At 29.9% G+C, this 19067-nt stretch overlaps 1 protein-coding gene across 1 annotated transcript; it reads left to right on the top strand.

Annotated features, from left to right (window-relative positions):
- The first annotated feature begins 8372 nt into the window (after positions 1-8372).
- Positions 8373-13982, top strand: LOC111633607. Its single transcript, XM_023378214.1, has 9 exons — positions 8373-8377; positions 8467-8500; positions 8584-8691; positions 10200-10341; positions 10404-10505; positions 12887-12946; positions 13009-13141; positions 13712-13837; positions 13901-13982. Exons 1-7 carry the CDS (start codon positions 8373-8375, stop codon positions 13017-13019), a joined length of 462 nt encoding a protein of 153 aa, XP_023233982.1. The 3' UTR covers positions 13020-13141; positions 13712-13837; positions 13901-13982.
- The last annotated feature ends 5085 nt before the right edge of the window (positions 13983-19067 follow it).

The following is a 19067-nucleotide window of genomic DNA, read 5'->3' as shown; positions in this document are numbered from 1 at the left end:
ATTTTATTACAGAATTCTATTGCTTTAAATACGGCAAACATTTCTGCTTGAAACACTGAGCACTCCAGGTGCAGGAGAAAGGCGTCATGATGAAATTCCTCGCTGCTGACATACACAGCAAATGAACTTGTAGTGTATTGCACAGTCTTTGAGCCATCGATATAAACGTCGAAGACTGTTGCACAGTCATGAGCAGCAAGGCTCTTCTATGGACAGGATGAGAAAAATCTGCGTGAAGCCTACTTATTTCGTAACAGGATGCGTCATACACGTTGCCCGAGACGGTAACACGTTTACCACGGGAAAGAAGAAATCTGCCTGTAGAGAACTGGATCTGATGCATGATGGGGGCTTCCCTGCAAGCACAGGAAGAGCAGCGTTAGACATGATGGAATAACATCTGATCAGGTGCAGGATTGCCAGGCGTTGTGCTATTCTGAGATGCCGATGATTATGGGAAAGGGAGGCCGCTTTACCCCATATAGAAAAAGTATAACAAATAGTAGGCAAAAACACGCAATCGTAGATCGCATTGACAGCTAAATGTCAAGTTTTCAGCTGTTCCTGGCGACTCGGAGCAGATTACTAGAAACAATGCCGAACTATTCTTTTTGTATAGCAAACTAGCCTGGAAGAACTGATTATCGTTATTTTTAAAGCTTTCATTCTATTTTTGACAGCTTTTAAATGTGTTGATTCTTGCGAGAAGGCTACTTCTCAATCGCAGTGCGAGTTACTCCTTGCAAGAGCCATTTTGCAAGGATTAACTCGCACTACAATTCGGCTGTTATATCTTTGATTTGCATTATCCGTTTTTGCAAATGTTTTCATCGAAATTACGATAGACATTAAAAAGGCCCTCTTTGCGTTGCAGAATTAAATGTAAAACCTACTGTACATGTTAGCAGGAAATGTACTTTGTGACAAAGAAAAAGACACGAGCAAACTCTATAAACTTCGTTATTAAAAATTTTCCATTGTTCTTACGGGATAAGAGATACTTTTGCTTCTACTTAATAAACTTCAACATAATGCGAGACTGCAATCAGGGTCCGAACCTTTCTTTAAATGTGTTTAAAAAATGTTTATTATAGACGAAAAACGAATTGAAAATTTATAAAGTGAAAGTGACGAAGGAATGAGTAAATAATGTAAGTTTCAAGAACGAACATCGTAATTGAAATCAGAAATCGGTGTCTTGTTAAATGTCGAAGATCTACCTTTTTCTCATTCTGAATTGGCCGAGTTACATATAGAAACAGAAAGGGGATCCTGTTGTTTAACATTATATTAATATTTTAAGGAGAAATTTCTTACTTATTATGCAATTAATATAAGTTGTTGTAAGAATATTTTAAAGTAAAACAATCGGAGTAAAAATATTTTTTTCAAAAAGCATATTTTTTGTGGTATTTATTAAACTATTTACTAATTGTTCTTTGTCTGTAATTTTGCAAATATATTGGAAATTTTATATTCCAAATGCATTTACAGTCGACCCACCTATAACACTGTTGATTATTCTGTTTTATACGAATTCCATATTGTATGAGTAACTTAATTTTACAAATACTTAGAGCCGTACGCAGCCCGGTACACGTATTTGTAAAATCTAAGTGACTCGTACAACATGGAATTCATATAAAACAGAATAGTGTTATACAACAACAGTTAGCAAAATTAACGGTGTTATAGGGGGGTCGACTGTATGAAGATCAATCTGAAATCTGTACAAAAAGTATATTTTAAAATTTCCTAAGGAGAAGCAGAAAAGTGCAAATTAACATTTTGTCACGTTAAAATTAAATTTTTTTAATCTTAAAATACTTTTTTCATTTTATCTTTGTTTAAATACAATTAAAATGAAGACATATTAAGTGTCGTTCGTAAGAAATCATTCATTAGAATGTCGGTGAGTTTAATATAAATCCAACGATAGAATTTCTCAGGTCTATACAAAAATTGTGCAAAGGAAAGAAATCTATTGTGCCTTCTATACCCTATAAAAGAATCACCAATATACAGGTGTTAAAGCAATATATCAAGTAATTTAAAAATATACAGTAGAATATCCATTTAGTTCCACGATGTGTTCAGCTTTGAAACAAGTGTGACCGCAGGGTCGGTACCTCTTTGGCGCCCTGTCAGGATGACACTACTGTGTCTTGTAACAGACACAGAAAAATTTTATTGGCCATCACTTTTGGTTACGCGAACGGTCTCGTTGTGGACTTTTAGTTCCGGGATGGAAGTATAAAGAGAGAATCAGAGGAATTACACTCGACATAATCTGTACATAATTGTCCGTTTATTTTTCTATTTAAGCTATATACAATCGTCAGTTAACAAATCTACTTCCTTCCCGATTACCCGTAGTCATGAGAGAGAGAGCTCACATGTATGTCGCGCGAGGATAAATACCTTGTTATAAATTGTCGATTAGTCGTTTTTGTCCTCGAGACTCCAGACTTCACCACGTTCTTTCGAACGTTGATATGTCTTTTTCCCAGTTGCACAAAGTTTTTTCGAACGTTGTTAGTCGGTTTAGGCGTAGTCCTTCCGAACAGCGGCGATTAGATGAGTTCCGGGTAGCAGCTAATCCGTTCACGTAAAATTCACAGTGCATCAAACTCCAGAGACTGACTCTTACGCATCGACCACTCCATTTTATAAAGGGGGTCTCGTTGGGTTTTTTCCACTTCCTTATTAGGACTGTTTTTTCACCACTGACCAATAGTCTTTTTGAGATTTCGGGTGACACATTCGATGTATCATACTTGACTAGGAACTAAGTTCGTGGGAAAAAATTTTTATGTTCTTTTTTTATATCGTGTTGTTGTTTATTTCTTTAAACTTTTCCTCCCTCAACAAAAATTTATTTAACAATTTATTCCATAAATTCGACACTCACACAAGCACTAAATTATGTATGGCTGTAAACTAAAAACAATAAAGACAGAAAAGTTAAATATAGTAATAAGAGATAAACAGGTTTTACTTTCAGTGTTTGAAATTCACGTAACTTGTTGATATTTAAATACGAATCTGGATTAGTTTCTTTGCTTGAACACAAAAATTATTTATTTTTTATATTGGACACATTCTTATGCAACCGAAGTATGCAAAATAAAAGGGCTTCACTGTATATACAGTAGAGCGTCGTTTATCCGAAAGTCGGTTATCCGAAAAAATTCCAGTCGGCAAATTTTAATTTTCGCTAGTGCTGTGGCGCTGCAATCTTTGGCTATATCTTGGGCTACTGCAATATTTTTTATGTTTGTGTATGTGTTTTAGATGGCAGCACTGTCACTTTTGTGTGGTGTTTTTCTGAGGACTGTGTGTCATGATGAATCGAACGTTTTTGATACTAGATAACTTCTAAAGTATGAATTTTTTTTGTTTTTATGTTTTTCAATATATTTATTTTGTTTGTAAAAAATAAAAAAATAATTTTTAACGATACAATAGCCACGATTATTATTTTAAAAAGTTTACATTAGGCTTAACATCGACGAAAATTAACGCGAAGCGACACGCAAGAAAGAAAAATTTCAACACGGGATAGGTTAATGTATTTTTTCGTACATAATCGGTTACCCGAAAAATAAGTTATCCGAACAACCCCAGTCCCCAATTGATTCGGATAAACGACACTCTACTGTATAATAATATATTATTAATATAAATTGATATGTCTGAGCGTGTGAAAAATTGAATATTTACTTAATTTATTCTACAAATGTATACAAAACCAAGGTAATATTTTTTACAATAAAATGTACATTTTCCTAACTTTTAAGAGAAAGCAAAACAATTCAACTTTCTTTTCCACAAGGTTACATACTTCAAAAAATTTATAATATCCTATGGTTAATTTTCGACCAAACTTCATCTTGATCAGATGACAAAAGTTTATCTCCCGATTGTAGAATAATTTTGGTATAAAAACGCAATTCGCGCTATTTTTCGGGCTTCCTCAGTCATTCTTACCTACACATCAACTTTGTGCCAGAGCTCTCTAGAATAATAACTTCTGCATAAAGAACAAAAGAACAAATTACCGCCTCAACTTAAACGTTGAACAACAAATCAAATAAATGTTTCCAAATCAAATTATTAATATTGAAATATTGTAATATATATATTTCTAATATATAAAAATTTTAAATATTATTTAAATCAAAAGTAGAAATTTGTTTTCACTTTTATTTTCATAAAATTTTGTTTTGTTTAATTTTAAATTGGTCTCGTTTTGTACTATTTATATGCCGAATCCTTTACTTAAAAATCTAAGTTCCTTAGACTCGGAAATTAATATATTATCGCGAGGTTAAAATTTTATCTCAGCTGGTGTCTAACTTACAGCCGTTAAACGTTCGATAGTTCAACTTTATCAAACCGGGTTCCTCACAAATGTTTAAAATATTGTTTCAATATACAGGTATACCTCGCCTTACGTAGGTATTTGGTTCAACGAAAGGCGACTAAAGTCGGACAACTTCATAAATAAATAATCTGCTCTATTTTAAAAGTAAAACAAGTGTCTCCATTATGACATCTACTGATTCATTGCAGAAATAAATTTCAAACGGTAATTTTAAAATTAAATGCTAAAATAATAGCGATTTGTTTACTGATATTTTCGACAAAAAATGATATAAGCAATAATACAGTATAACGCTTTATTTAAACTCGTGTATAAAACACATTTAACAAACATCATAATTGCAAAAAAACGTTTAATTTACGATAAAGAATTGCCAAGAAAAACTTTTTAATAAAACTACACATTTCTACAGATATTTCTTCTTGGTTTAATTCGTTTCTGTAAAATTAATTTTATAAATCTGTAAACAGTTTTGTTCTTCACTCGAAATGCTTTTTAGCTTTTTGAAACCAGAGAAAACTGAATGCAACGTTTTTGCCATCTGAAAGATTAAATTTAACTCAATTTATTTACAGTTACAAAACCGCAATTAATTAAGAAAATAATACAACCTTCAGGGGAATTCTTTTGTCAATAATCAAAAATTTACCTATTGTGAGAAAGAGAAAGACTTTTCCAAATCTTCTCATGAAGTTCAAAATCTAAAATTATTGTCAATATTAGGAAAGTATTTGTTTAAATACAATTTAAACTTCATACCTTTAGCTTTTGATTCTCTCCAATGTCACATCCTGCAAATTGTCTGATATCTTGAAATGTATTTTCCATCTGCAAGAAAAAGCAACTATAAACTATCTAAATCATATGTTAATAGTGCATATAGAACGTAATTACCGTAAATGCTAAAGAGCACAGCAGACAGGCAGCAATTATGCTAATGCAAGTCAATAGTATCATCAATAGGAGTATCAGCAATTTAATAACATGATGAAGTTCTAAGAACAAAAACGCATAATATAAAAAACTTGTCACCCAAACGATTCCAAAGTACAAAAATCCAGACACAAAGTTATATTTAGAATTGAACTGTTGCACGAAAATCCAAAGTTCTTCATGATGCATCATTAATGCGTTTAGGTTTTCTCGTAAATCAGAATCGATTCTTTGTATTAAAAGCAGCTCCCTCGACAATTGCTCATATTCCTTATGCGAGATCAGCACTAACAATGCCGCTAACAATAAGCTGTAACCGACGCCACCAATAAAAAAACTTATATTTAAGGAGCCGAATGTGGTACAGAAGAGAGCTTCTTCATAAAATTTTTGCTTCATTTCTATGTAAGGGTAGAAAAATACAGTGGCTGCAATTTGTTGCAAATCAATGGCTACTATTATAACAAAGGAAATAATTAGAGTAACATATTGTAATAAGATGTTATTTTCGTTAATCATTTTTACTCGAAAGAATTTATTTCTTAATGGCTTATTCAAATTGAATTTGTTTCGTTTGATGAATTCGAATGCAATACAATAAACGATAAATACAACACAAATTACTATTTTAAATAACATGGAATTTATTTCGTATACGTCATACCAACCAATGCATATCGCATATTCATTGATTACTGGGATTACTTGCCATATGAAAAGAATTGTATATCCGCGTAATGTCAGTTCGATAAATCGAATATAGATGTTTTTTAATTTGGTATTTTGAAATTTTCTTTCTTTCTTTGAGCATTTACAGTTACAAGTTTCAAATGCGTCCACCCCAAATATAAGAGCAGTCGTCCAACATGGGCTGATGAAACAGCTCAGGCATACCTCTTGTATATTCGAACTCATGCTCAGTCTGTATTGAGTTTAGGCTTTACAGAACGAAATGAAACTGTTCATAGAAATTCTGGTTATGTAAACTCATTATCTCTGAAAATTTTATAGTGTCATTAATAAAAACAATAATGGTGTATTTGAAATTAATCTTTAATGGGATAGTGAATGAAATAAATTGATTGGCTGTTGGCTATCAATTTCCTTTATAAAGTTAACAATACATCAGCAAACCATTGCAAATATAATTATTTATAACAACAGAAAATCATATCTTAAGTGGCTTTTTGTACTTCTACATCAGGATAAGTAATTAGATTTACATTCCTAAATGTTTTATATTAGTATTTCTAAAGAATCTGTCATTTTAATAATATTTTAATACACTGGTTGGTATATTACTAGATGCATATTTTGTCCTTAACAATTTTAAATTCCTTACCAATAGATGATTTGATAGACGAGTAAACCCATTACGAGCAATATGCTAATGTTTTTGGAAATTATATGAACTTCAATCAAACGATAAAACTTTATTAGTGTTATTGTATATATTATGTAATATTAAATAAATAATAAATCATATTTTCCATTACCCTTTCTTTATAAAAACTCTTTTTTAAAAAGTTAACTTATTTTACAGTGATTGTAAATACAATAAGAAATGTTCAAGAAAGTGCAACTAACACAGGTATCTGCATAAAAGACGGTTAAAATTGCACATCAGAGTCTGAATATGTAAGGTTACATAAGCTGTTCCAAAGCTTTCAAATAGGAAAAGTTCTAAATAGGCAGAGTGTAAGGAATGTGTAAACAATGTCAAATCTCAACTTCATGACAAAAGTAAAAAAGAATATTATTCTGTAGTAAGAAACCAAATGAAAACAAAAAAGATAAAATTAAAATAAAAACGAGTTTTGTGTTTGTTCAGTTTGTTACAGAAAAAAATGAACAAAACAAAATTGAAGCAAGAATAATGTTAAAAATAATGAAATAAATCGTAGTCGTTAGTACAGCGGTAAAAAACTACGTAAATAATTAAAAAATTACAAATAAGTTATCCAAATATTTACTTTTTGATAATTACGAAGTAAGAAACATCCAAGATCGAGTAGTTCTAATAGAAAAAATTGTGTTGTTTTTTAATACTGTTTTTAAAAAAGTGTTCAATTGCATAAGCCAACAAAGACAGTCGAATAATTTACCAGAAAAGAATACCTGAACGACAGTTATAAGAAAAAACGGTTTACTTTAAATGTAACATGACGTAAACACAGTCAATTTGTCAGCCACGAACCTACGGCCCGTGTACGTGAGCCTGTAATTCGTGGCTGACTGCGAAATAGCGATGAAATCAATCTACATACTGCCACATAACTATAGAACAGCTTCATTTCTCGTATGTTTTTTCTATCATGCTTCATGTACCCACTTAACAGACTTTGAGAAAAGATAGATTGTAGATTTGAGAAACATTTGTTTAAATTACCAGGTAGTAACAAACTGCATCAAGAGTTTGAACAAGGTCGTTAAGCATTATTTGTCAAATTCTGCAAATTATGTACAAAAACATTGAATTGGACATGTTTCAAAGCTTGCACAGCTAGACCACAGAGAAACTGATAATGCACCCTTTTATTTACTGCTTTCACGCTTGAAATTCGTGACGATTTGAGTACCAAAGTACATCACGAAACCATTCGAATGGTTTTACACAACAACAACAACAACATTGTTCGGTTTTGAATGAGAAGTGCCCCTTTCTTAAGGCCGAGCACAAATTTGCCCGGCTCCATTTTGTGACGAAAAATATGGCCATTCAATGGAATAAGGTAAATTATTGTTTCGTTAAGAACTATCGTGCTATCACAAGAAGTAACGACATTTTTGTCGTAGAGGTTATCTTTTAGGACGAAGATAAAGTTAATTTCGATATGCCAGATAGTTTAGCGTTTTACTGCTGTGATTTACTAGTAGTTTGCTCATGTTTCGTTTATGTGTAATTCCTAACCTTCGTATAGTAAATTCGCAACAGAACACCTTATTTTGGTGCTCCGCTATAGCACTGAATTGATGCGGTTTAAATGACGAATAGAATGTCCATCAAGATTTTTACATTTTACTGATTTAAATTTACAAAACCATCATAACAATGAGGTAACGTATTTCATTGTTTAGTTTAATTCTATTGTCACATCGTATTGTTGATTTTAAATATGTCGATAAAAAAATAATAACAAAAACAGTGAAAGATCGAAAGAAAACATTTTTGAGGAGCAAGTGATTGAAAACTGATATGTTTTTATTCATATATTATTAATTACATAATATTAAAAATGAATTTTTTTTATTATTGTGTATAGGATAAACAAATTATTAAAACTACTGAAGAAATTATCGAGAGTAATTCGAAAGATCAAAGAAAACGTTGTCAAAAGTTTAAAGAGGAGCGAATAACTGCAAGCCTCAAAGTAAGTAATTAATAGAAATTTAATGAAATTTAAAGTAATTAACTGATAAAAATTTTTTGGAAATCATAACTTAAATTTTACATTAGATGTTCGCTAATCCGGACTGACGAGTCCCTATTGTGCAGAGTTACTGAATATTTTTATTGTTACAAAATTCAGTAATTTATCTGTGATATAAATGTTGCAAACATTGCTGTACATTTATTAAAAAGGCACACTTCTGTAAGATTCGGATATCATTTTAGACTATTTGGAGAACCTACATTGCATGAGTAAACTACTTTAACAATTGCTGGCTGGATGATCGTAAGTGTTAACATAGCATATTCCTTCTATTAATGAGAGAATCAGGAATAAAATACGAACTGTCGAAAAATTCTAGGAGTAGTTTTCCTCGGTTATATTTGTTAAATCTGGAATTTTTTAACCGATTTTTCCTATTAATATTCCTTACTTTTTTAAATCTTCAATTAAAGTTTTTTTTTAAACCTAAAATGAAACTTAGCTTAACAGAGGGGGGAAAAGTCTACTTTCTTCTTTCTTTTCAAAGTAAACATCTGTCCACTTCGAAAATAATCCCACATTACAACTCTAAAGTTAATGTTTAGCATGGTCCTGGGGACAACTTCGATTTACCCGCGTACCTTTTACCTGACAACAATTAATCATATGATAATTTTTTAATGTCGAAGCTATAAAAGTTACTTCCATCTCCCCCTCGAAAGAAAGTCACTCATCAACCGTCAAAGCGCCAAGTTACCTACGATTTTCTTATAAATTTGTGCCGTTATTCTCCCTTTGTGGACTTTTTGGATTACATTATTTTCCGCCAAAGATATCTAAATTCATAAAAAAATATGGAACTAACTTATGTGAACTCTCTCTCGGCCTCTTCGCGCCTTAGGGGCTCAGTAAATTCCCCCCGAATTCAATTATTGTATCGCTCGGATAAAAAATTAATAAATTGTTGTTTCTTTGTTAAATTTGTTTTTCTCGTTTACTCGTATATCGTCTATTACCTTACCGACGGCACTCCTTCCTCCACTCGACCCGACGATCAAATCCCGTCACAGCGGGTTAAATAAAAGAAACATTTAAGCCATCTTGACCGTGAGCAGGTTTAACGACATGTCGTTAAAAAGGGAAACATAGAATTTCCCCGGCGGTTCACATATTAGTCTCTCTGATCCCTCACTAGCTACTCACCTAGTTATGAAAATGGCCAAAGTCACCATAAGTCCGAAAAAAGAACATCTTTGTACCCATAGACAATAAATAGTAAAATTAAAAACTACTTGTAGTGTAGTAATTGAGGATCATGCAAATCTCTAATGAGTAAGGATTGAAGCTTTAATGGTTTTCAGAGGTTTGTTGATGTTTCATATAAGCAGAAAAATTACATAAAAAATAAAACAAAAGTGCATTTATTTTTTAATTTTCTTTATATCTTAATTATAATTAATAATAAAACTTACAAAATCTAATGCAACTAAACATTTATTTTGGAGAAAGTAGTTAAAGAAGAAACTACGTTTCAAACACCCGAAGCAATTACTTCAATTAAACAAGATGCTGAACTTCCTGAAAGTGAGAAACACAAAAAGACGAATGGAAAAAAGAAACGAGAATATTATGCTACAATTCGTTTAGGTAAATGGAATAATTACGTAATAAATATATCTTTATAAATCAATTAAATTCGTTAACGCCAGGATATCAGGAATCGCTTCTTCCTCAAGATCTGAAACAGCAAATCGAATCTGATAAAATGTTCGAAGTTATGAAAGCTGTAAATAAAATTATGTTCAAGATTGGTATGTTTAATAACAAAGAATGCATTGTAAATGATATCTGCAGCCTTAATTAATAATTTTGTCATGGTTTCATTTCAGTTTCCTACTTAACAGTTTTGGCATTCTTCATCGTAATTCCATTCTTGATGGTTTCATTCGGTATGCAAATTAATTATAAGAGATTATAGAATTGTTTACACTGATTTCTGCGGTTGTTTCAGGTGTAACGTACTTAACAGAATGTCCAGCTCAGTATAACGTGCCAATATTTTTGATAATTGGGGGTTTGGGAATTTTCATCGAGACCATATTTTGATAATTGGTGGTTTGGGTATTTTCATCGAGACAACATAAGCATATTTTCATTTATATAGAAGCGTGCAGCGGGTGTATAAGTAAAATATTTAATATTATAATTAAATTATAAGATATAAGATTAGTTTGCTTTGTCACTACTATTATAATGATATTTGTTCATAAAAAAGAAATTATTTCATAGTTTGTTACTGATTTATCTCATTTTGTCTCTAATCACTTAAAGCTATGTTTAAAATTTAGGCCGGCAGGCGTCGTATTTGCAAACATAACAACTGTTATGTCATCTACAATCGTGGGTGAAAAATTCGTTAACTGTCAATTGCATTTTCTTGAATTTGATTAGCCGGTTGAAAAAAATCGTCATGACTTAAATGTATGAAGCTTTAAAAAATTACATAAAATTGAAAATAAATACAAAACTTTTGAAAAAATCGTAATGGATGAATAATCATAAGACAATTTAATATCAATTTCAAAAAAAAATTGTAAACAAAAATTACCGCGGAAAAAAATTCACATAACAAAGAATTATGTGACAATAAAGAAGAAATTTTTCTTTACTAGACATAACTGCTTAAAAAATATTTTTTGGAAAGGAAATCAGAAAAACGAGTGGGAAAATTCTTAAAAATTTTCCACGCTTCTTCTTCACAACTAAGTGAAAGCTCCACGTCTGACTACTCAAATGTTGAAAAGTTAATATTTTCATAAAAACAATAGAAAGTAAGTATTGTGTGTGTTAAAGAAAAGTATATTTACAAAACTTTACTATCTATCAAATTTCCATCATAGTATTATTAAAGTACGGATTTACGGAATTTTAAGATAAGGCAACGAATAACATGGACATTTTACCTAAGAAGAGTGTCTAAAAAACCGAATTTCTTAAGGTTGCTGTTATTATAATAACTCCATGCAGCCAGCTTGTTGGTGAGGTGCGAACTCTCGACCAGATTACACTGCATTTTTCCACTTGATAAATAACTCTACAGGGATCTGAACTATCTGTTTCAGCAAGCGTTTTTCTATCTTATACTGCCAAGAAACTACAATATATTTTTGTGAGTATTCGTAACATCTTAAGTTACTGTTATATTCTGTTTCCATATCTGTACATGTTTAAACACATTTTAGGAATTATATTTTAATATCTTACATTAATTAGAAAAGACTGTCGAGTTAAACTGTGTTATAAACATTGTTATAAATACGTTCATAGAAGATATTTAATAATGTGAATATTTTTATTTTATTTGTATCATTTTATCTTGTTACTGGTGTTTGTATTTTGACGAATTTCTTTTATGTATACTAATTTTAGAAAAAGAAACTTATGTCATATACTTGACATTTCTAATTAATTTTGATAACTCCATAAATAAATCATCAGCACAATATTGAAAGTAACGAGGGTGTCTATCTGCATTATCACTTTTACTGCCTCACTGCGAAAATAAATTTGAAGCGTAATTTTAAAATAAAGTACTAAAATAATAGCGAATTGTTTACCGATATTTTCGAAAAAAACTAATTTAAGCAATAATAAACTATAATGCTTTATTTATACTCATCTATAAAATACATTTAACAAACATCATAATTGCAAATAAACATACTATTTACCAGAACGAATTGCCAAGAAAGACTTTAAATAAATAAAAATTACTCTATTTATTTATTTTTTAAATTCATTTCTGTGAAATTAATTTTATAAATCTGTGAACAGTTTTGTTCTTCATTTGAAATGCTTTTTAGCTTCTTGAAACCAGAGAAAACTGAATGCAACGTTTTTGCCATCTGAAAAATTTGATTTAACTTAATTTATTTCCAGTAAAACACAAAATCTGTAAATAATTACAAAACCGCAAATAATTAAGCAAATAATACAACCTTCAGGGGAATTCTCTTGTCAATAATCAAAAATCTACCTATTGTGAGACAGAGAGAGACTTTTCCAAATCTTTTCATGAAGTTCAAAATCTGAAATTATTGTCAATATTAAGAANGTATGTTTAATAACAAAGAATGCATTGTAAATGATATCTGCAGCCTTAATTAATAATTTTGTCATGGTTTCATTTCAGTTTCCTACTTAACAGTTTTGGCATTCTTCATCGTAATTCCATTCTTGATGGTTTCATTCGGTATGTAAATTAATTGTAAGAGATTATAGAATTGTTTACACTGATTTCTGCGATTGTTTCAGGTGTAACGTAGTTAACAGATTGTCCAGCTCAGAATAACGTGCCAATATTTTGATAATTGGGGGTTTGAGAATTTTTAATCGAGACCATATAAGCATATTTTCATTTCTATAGAAGCGTGCAGCGGGTGTATAAGTAAAATATTTAATATTATAATTAAATTATAAGATATAGTCAGTAGAAATGCCATTATTTTTTCAAGCTGTCAGAAAAGTGCAGCCTCAAGTCTTTACATTACTTTGACAGATTTGAACGAGAAATTTCGATAATATTTTTTTATTTATTTTCTTGTTATTTTCTCCAAAGAGTTATTATAAAATTTATTTCTAGATTTATAAGATTATGACAAATTAAATATTAAATTTTATAGATTTTTTTATAGAGTTGATTTACACGAGTAGCATTTTTCTTTTTTAATTTTTAAAATATTAATTTAGTAATAATCACTAAAAGTATTCTATTATTGTAAAACTACTTCTAAAGCATTATTTATAAACTTTATTAGTTTAAATATTTTTTAAATTTAAAAATCATTATTTAATAAATGATTTAAGCAGTTGAATTTTCATCGAGACCATACTTTGCCACTATTCGATCTGTAGAAAATTTTAAAAAACGGAAGACATATTTAAAGGTTTCTCTTATAACACTACTCATATTTCTGTTGTCTTGGTTTATTTTAGGTAAAATAAATGATTTAAGCAGTTGAATTATGATCGAGACCATACTTTGCCACTATTCGATCTGTAGAAAATTTTAAAAAACGGAAGACATATTTAAAGTTTCCTCTTATAACCCTACTCATATTTTTGTTGTCTTGGTTTATTTAAGGTAAAATTATTAAATACAGTACTTCATACTTTTTTACCGTTTCTAAATCAATAATTATTTCAGGTTGCGTGTGGGTGTACGAAATGTATCCACCCGTTTACGACGATAAATACGATGAGCAATATTGCAACAAGAAACTATACCTATTTACATTTTGGATGATTAATTCGGTGTTTATTTCGGCGATTGTTTACATCGGTTTAGTTTGTTTTGTCACTGCTATTATATTGATATTTGTTCATTAAAAAAATCGTTTCATAGTTTGTTACTGACTTATCTTATTTTGTTTCTAATAACTTAAAAATATGTTTAAAATTTATAATATTCTTCAATTAAATATGTTTCTCTGAATGATTAGTGGAATTTATTTCGTTGAAGATTACACGACTTTTATTAAAATTCTATTTAATATTAATGCTTAAACAATCTTTTACTTCTTAATTAAGTGTGTGGAACGTTAAACAGTGGTTTTTCATCTTAGATGCAAAAAATTTTCTAAGGCAAGAAATATTTTTATTTCATAACTAATTATTTAACTAATTTACTTTAGCATTCAACAGCACATTGTAAAAATTAAAAATATGTGAACAGCATAGACCCATGGTCTTAAAATTATAATTTTAACAGAGCCAGAAGGCAGAAGTCACTTTCTGGAAGCACTTCCTAGGCAAATCACTGAACCTTTTCATGCCTAATGATCAGTAAAATTATCCAAAAATATTCTACAAGGCCACTAAGTAATGTCGGTCTAAATTTGTAAAAATGTTATAAATTTATTATATATTTTTTAGACATACTATACCGGTGCCATCCATCTATATCTATTAATGAAAATGTTTGTTTGATTGTTCGCTATACAAACCTAAACCGTTTGATCAATTGCTGTGACATTCAACAGTGACGTTAGGATTTATATTTCTTAGATAATGACTTAATTGACTCCAATTTCAAAATATTAATTGGTTTTCCAACTTTCACTCAAATTCTGTTTATATCGAATTTGTTGGTTTTACATGTATCGCCATCTATTAGCAAAATTTCTTTAAATAGTAGTAAACTGNTCCTGCAAATTGTCTGATATCTTGAAATGTATTTTCCATCTACAAGAAAAAGTAATTATAAACTGTCTAAAGCATATGTCAATAGCGTATGTAAAATGTAATTACCGTAAATGCTAAAGAGCACAGAAGACAGCCAGCAATTATGCTAATGCAAGTGAATAGTATCATCAATAAGAGAATGAACAATTTAATGAAATAATGAAGTTCTAAGAACAGAAATGCATAATATAAAAAACTTGTCAACCAAACGATTCCAAAGTACAGAAATCCAACTACTAAATTATGTTTAGAATTGAACTGTTGCACGAAAACCCAAAGTTCTTCATGATGCATCATTAATTCGTTTAGCTTCTCTCGTAAATCAGAATCGATTCTTTTTATTAAAAGCAGCTCCCTCGACAATTGCTCAAATTCCTTATGCGAGATCAGCACTAACAATGCCGATAACAATAAGGTGTAACCGATTCCACCAAAAAGAAAACTTACATTTAAGGAGATGAATGTAGTACAGAAGAGAGCTTCCCCATGAAATTTTTGCTTTATCTCTATGTAAGGGTAAGCCAGTGCAGTAACCGCAATTTGATACAAATCAATAGCTACTATTATAAACAAGGAAACGAGCAGAGTAACATATTGCAATAAGATGTTATTTTCGTTAATCATTTTTACTCGAAAGTATTTATTCCTTAATGGCTTATTCAAATTGAATTTGTAGCGTTTGATCAAGTCGAATCCAATACAATAAACGATAAATAAAACAGAAATAACTATTTTAAATAACATGGAATTTTTTTCGAATATGTCATGCCAACCGATGCATATCGCATATTCATTGATTACTGGGATTACTTGCGATATGAGAAGAATTGTATATCCGCGTAAAGTCAGTTCGATAAAGCGAATATACATATTCTTGAATTTAGTATTTTGAAATTCTCTCCCTTTGTTTGAGCATTTACAGTTACAAGTTTCAAATGCGTCCACCCCGAATATAAGAGCAGTTGTCCAACAGGGGTTGATGAAACAGCTTAGACATACCTCTTGTAAATTGGAACTCATGCTCAGTTTATATTTGTGTCTAGGTTTTACAGAACAAATGAAACTATTCATAGAAATACTGATTACGTAAACTCATTATGTCTGAAAATTTTATGTGTCATTAATAATAATAATAATGGTATATTCCAGATTAATTTTTAATGGGATAGTAAATGAAATAAATTGATTGGCTATTGGCTATCAATTTCCTTTATAAAGTTAGCAATACGTAAGCAAACCATTGCAAATATAATTAGTTATAACAACAGAAAATCATATCTTAAGTGGCTTTTATGTACTTTTTCATTAGGGTAAGTAATTAAATTTACATTCTGAAAACTACTCCAAACTTTTCATGAGTATTTCTAAAGAATCTGCAATTTTAATGATATTTTAATGCATTGGTCGGTATATTACATACTGCAGATTTTGTCCTTAACAATTTTAAATTCCTCACTAATAGATGATATGGTAGACGAGTCAACCCATTACGAGCAATACGGTCATGTTACTGAAAATTATATGAACTTCTATGAAATGATAATATTTTAAAAGTACTATTGCATATGTTATGTAATATTAAATAAATCATTATGTTTCTTATTACACTTTCTTTATAAAATTTTTTTTAAATTAACTTATTCTACACTCATTGCAAATACAATAAAAATGTACAAGAAAGTACGACTAACACAGGTATCTACATAAAAGACGGTTACATTTGTACATTAGAGTCTGAATTTGTAAGGATATATAAGCTGTTCCAATGCTTTCAAATAGAAAAATTTCTAAATAGGCAGGACGTAAGGAATGTGTAAACAATGTCAAGTCTCAACTTCATGACACAAGTATAGACGAATGTTATTTTGTAGCAACAAAACAAATGAAAACGAAGAATAGATAAAGGTAAAATACAAAGGAATCTTCTGTTAGTTCAGTTTTGTAGAGGAAAAAATAAAAAAAATATCGATTGAAGCAAGAGTAATGTTTAAAATAATGAAATAAATCGTAATCATTAGTACAGCAGTAAAAAACTACGTAGATGCTTTAAAAAATCACAAATAAGTTACCGTAATATTTAATCAACTCGTTGCTAATAGATGTTTTATAATTGGCAAAAAAGAAATTTCAATCTGTTTCAAAAAATTAGCAATACGAATGAAATAAATTAATTCTATATTAAAAACTTTGGAATTAGTAATTAATAAATTTTCCATTTTAATTAATTATTTTAAATCTCTGATTCTTAATTAAATTTTCAAGAATTATTTTTAACATCACGAATTACAACCTTAAAGTTTGTCACATTAAAAATTGTCGACAGTCATTATATATCTGTCTCATAATATTTTCCCACAAATTCCCCATCAGATTTGTCCGCACTTAATGCAAGTAAGTCCAAAATACTCTGGACGATTGAGAACCTTTAACTAAAGCATTATCCTGTTGAAATATACAATTCCTATTACAAATTTTGATGGCATATGGCAATAAATGAATTTGAAGCATGTTCTGATAGTCAACAGAGTTCACCCTGCTATCTAATTCTACAATTAGACTCAGTAATTAGGAACTCAGTAAATTCCCCGAATTTAATTATTGTATCGCTCGGATAAAAAATTAATAAATTGTTGTTTCTTTGTTAAATTTGTTTTTCTCGTTTACTCGTATATCGTCTATTACCTTACCGACGGCACTCCTTCCTCCACTTGACCCGACGATCAAATCCCGTCACAGCGGGTTAAATAAAAGAAACATTTAAGCCATCTTGACCGTGAGCAGGTTTAACGACATGTCGTTAAAAAGGGAAACATAGAATTTCCCCGGCGGTTCACATATTAGTCTCTCTGATCCCTCACTAGCTACTCACCTAGTTATGAAAATGGCCAAAGTCACCATAAGTCCGAAAAAAGAACATCTTTGTACCCATAGACAATAAATAGTAAAATTAAAAACTACTTGTAGTGTAGTAATTGAGGATCATGCAAATCTCTAATGAGTAAGGATTGAAGCTTTAATGGTTTTCAGAGGTTTGTTGATGTTTCATATAAGCAGAAAAATTACATAAAAAATAAAACAAAAGTGAATTTATTTTCTAATTTACTTTATATTTTAATTATAATTAATAAAAAATTTTACAAAATATAATGCAACTAAACATTTATTTAGGAGAAAGTAGTTGAAGAAGAAACTACGTTTCAAACACCCAAAGCAATTACTTCAATTAAACAAGATGCTGAACTTCCTGAAAGTGAGAAACACAAAAAGACGAATGGAAAAAAGAAACGAGAATATTATGCTACAATTCGTTTAGGTAAATGGAATAATTACGTAATAAATATATTTTTATAAATCAATTAAATTCGTTAACGCCAGGATATCAGGAATCGCTTCTTCCTCAAGATCTGAAACAGCAAATCGAATCTGATAAAATGTTCGAAGTTATGAAAGCTGTAAATAAAATTATGTTCAGGATTGGTATGTTTAATAACAAAGAATGCATTCTAAATGATATCTGCAGCCTTAATTAATAATTTTGTCATGGTTTCATTTCAGTTTCCTACTTAACAGTTTTGGCATTCTTCATCGTAATTCCATTCTTGATGGTTTCATTCGGTATGTAAATTAATTGTAAGAGATTATAGAATTGTTTACACTGATTTCTGCGATTGTTTCAGGTGTAACGTAGTTAACAGATTGTCCAGCTCAGAATAACGTGCCAATATTTTGATAATTGGGGGTTTGAGAATTTTTAATCGAGACCATATAAGCATATTTTCATTTCTATAGAAGCGTGCAGCGGGTGTATAAGTAAAATATTTAATATTATAATTAAATTATAAGATATAGTCAGTAGAAATGCCATTATTTTTTCAAGCTGTCAGAAAAGTGCAGCCTCAAGTATTTACATTACTTTGACAGATTTGAACGAGAAATTTCGATAATATTTTTTTATTTATTTTCTTGTTATTTTCTCCAAAGAGTTATTATAAAATTTATTTCTAGATTTATAAGATTATGACAAATTAAATATTAAATTTTATAGATTTTTTTATAGAGTTGATTTACACGAGTAGCATTTTTCTTTTTTAATTTTTAAAATATTAATTTAGTAATAATCACTAAAAGTA

The sequence above is a fragment of the Centruroides sculpturatus genome, unplaced genomic scaffold (assembly GCF_000671375.1).
Source record: "Centruroides sculpturatus isolate CEXI.00-Female unplaced genomic scaffold, Cexi_2.0 scaffold779, whole genome shotgun sequence".
NCBI classification, from domain to species: domain Eukaryota; kingdom Metazoa; phylum Arthropoda; class Arachnida; order Scorpiones; family Buthidae; genus Centruroides; species Centruroides sculpturatus.
Note: the sequence above shows the minus strand (reverse complement) of the source record. Positions and strands in the feature narration are given on the sequence as shown.

Coding starts and splice junctions, on each gene's coding strand:
- LOC111633607 (XM_023378214.1), top strand. Junction 10,342..10,403: donor TTATGCTACAATTCGTTTAG/GTAAATGGAATA, acceptor CGTTAACGCCAG/GATATCAGGAATCGCTTCTT. Junction 10,506..12,886: donor TAAAATTATGTTCAAGATTG/GTATGTTTAATA, acceptor GTTTCATTTCAG/TTTCCTACTTAACAGTTTTG.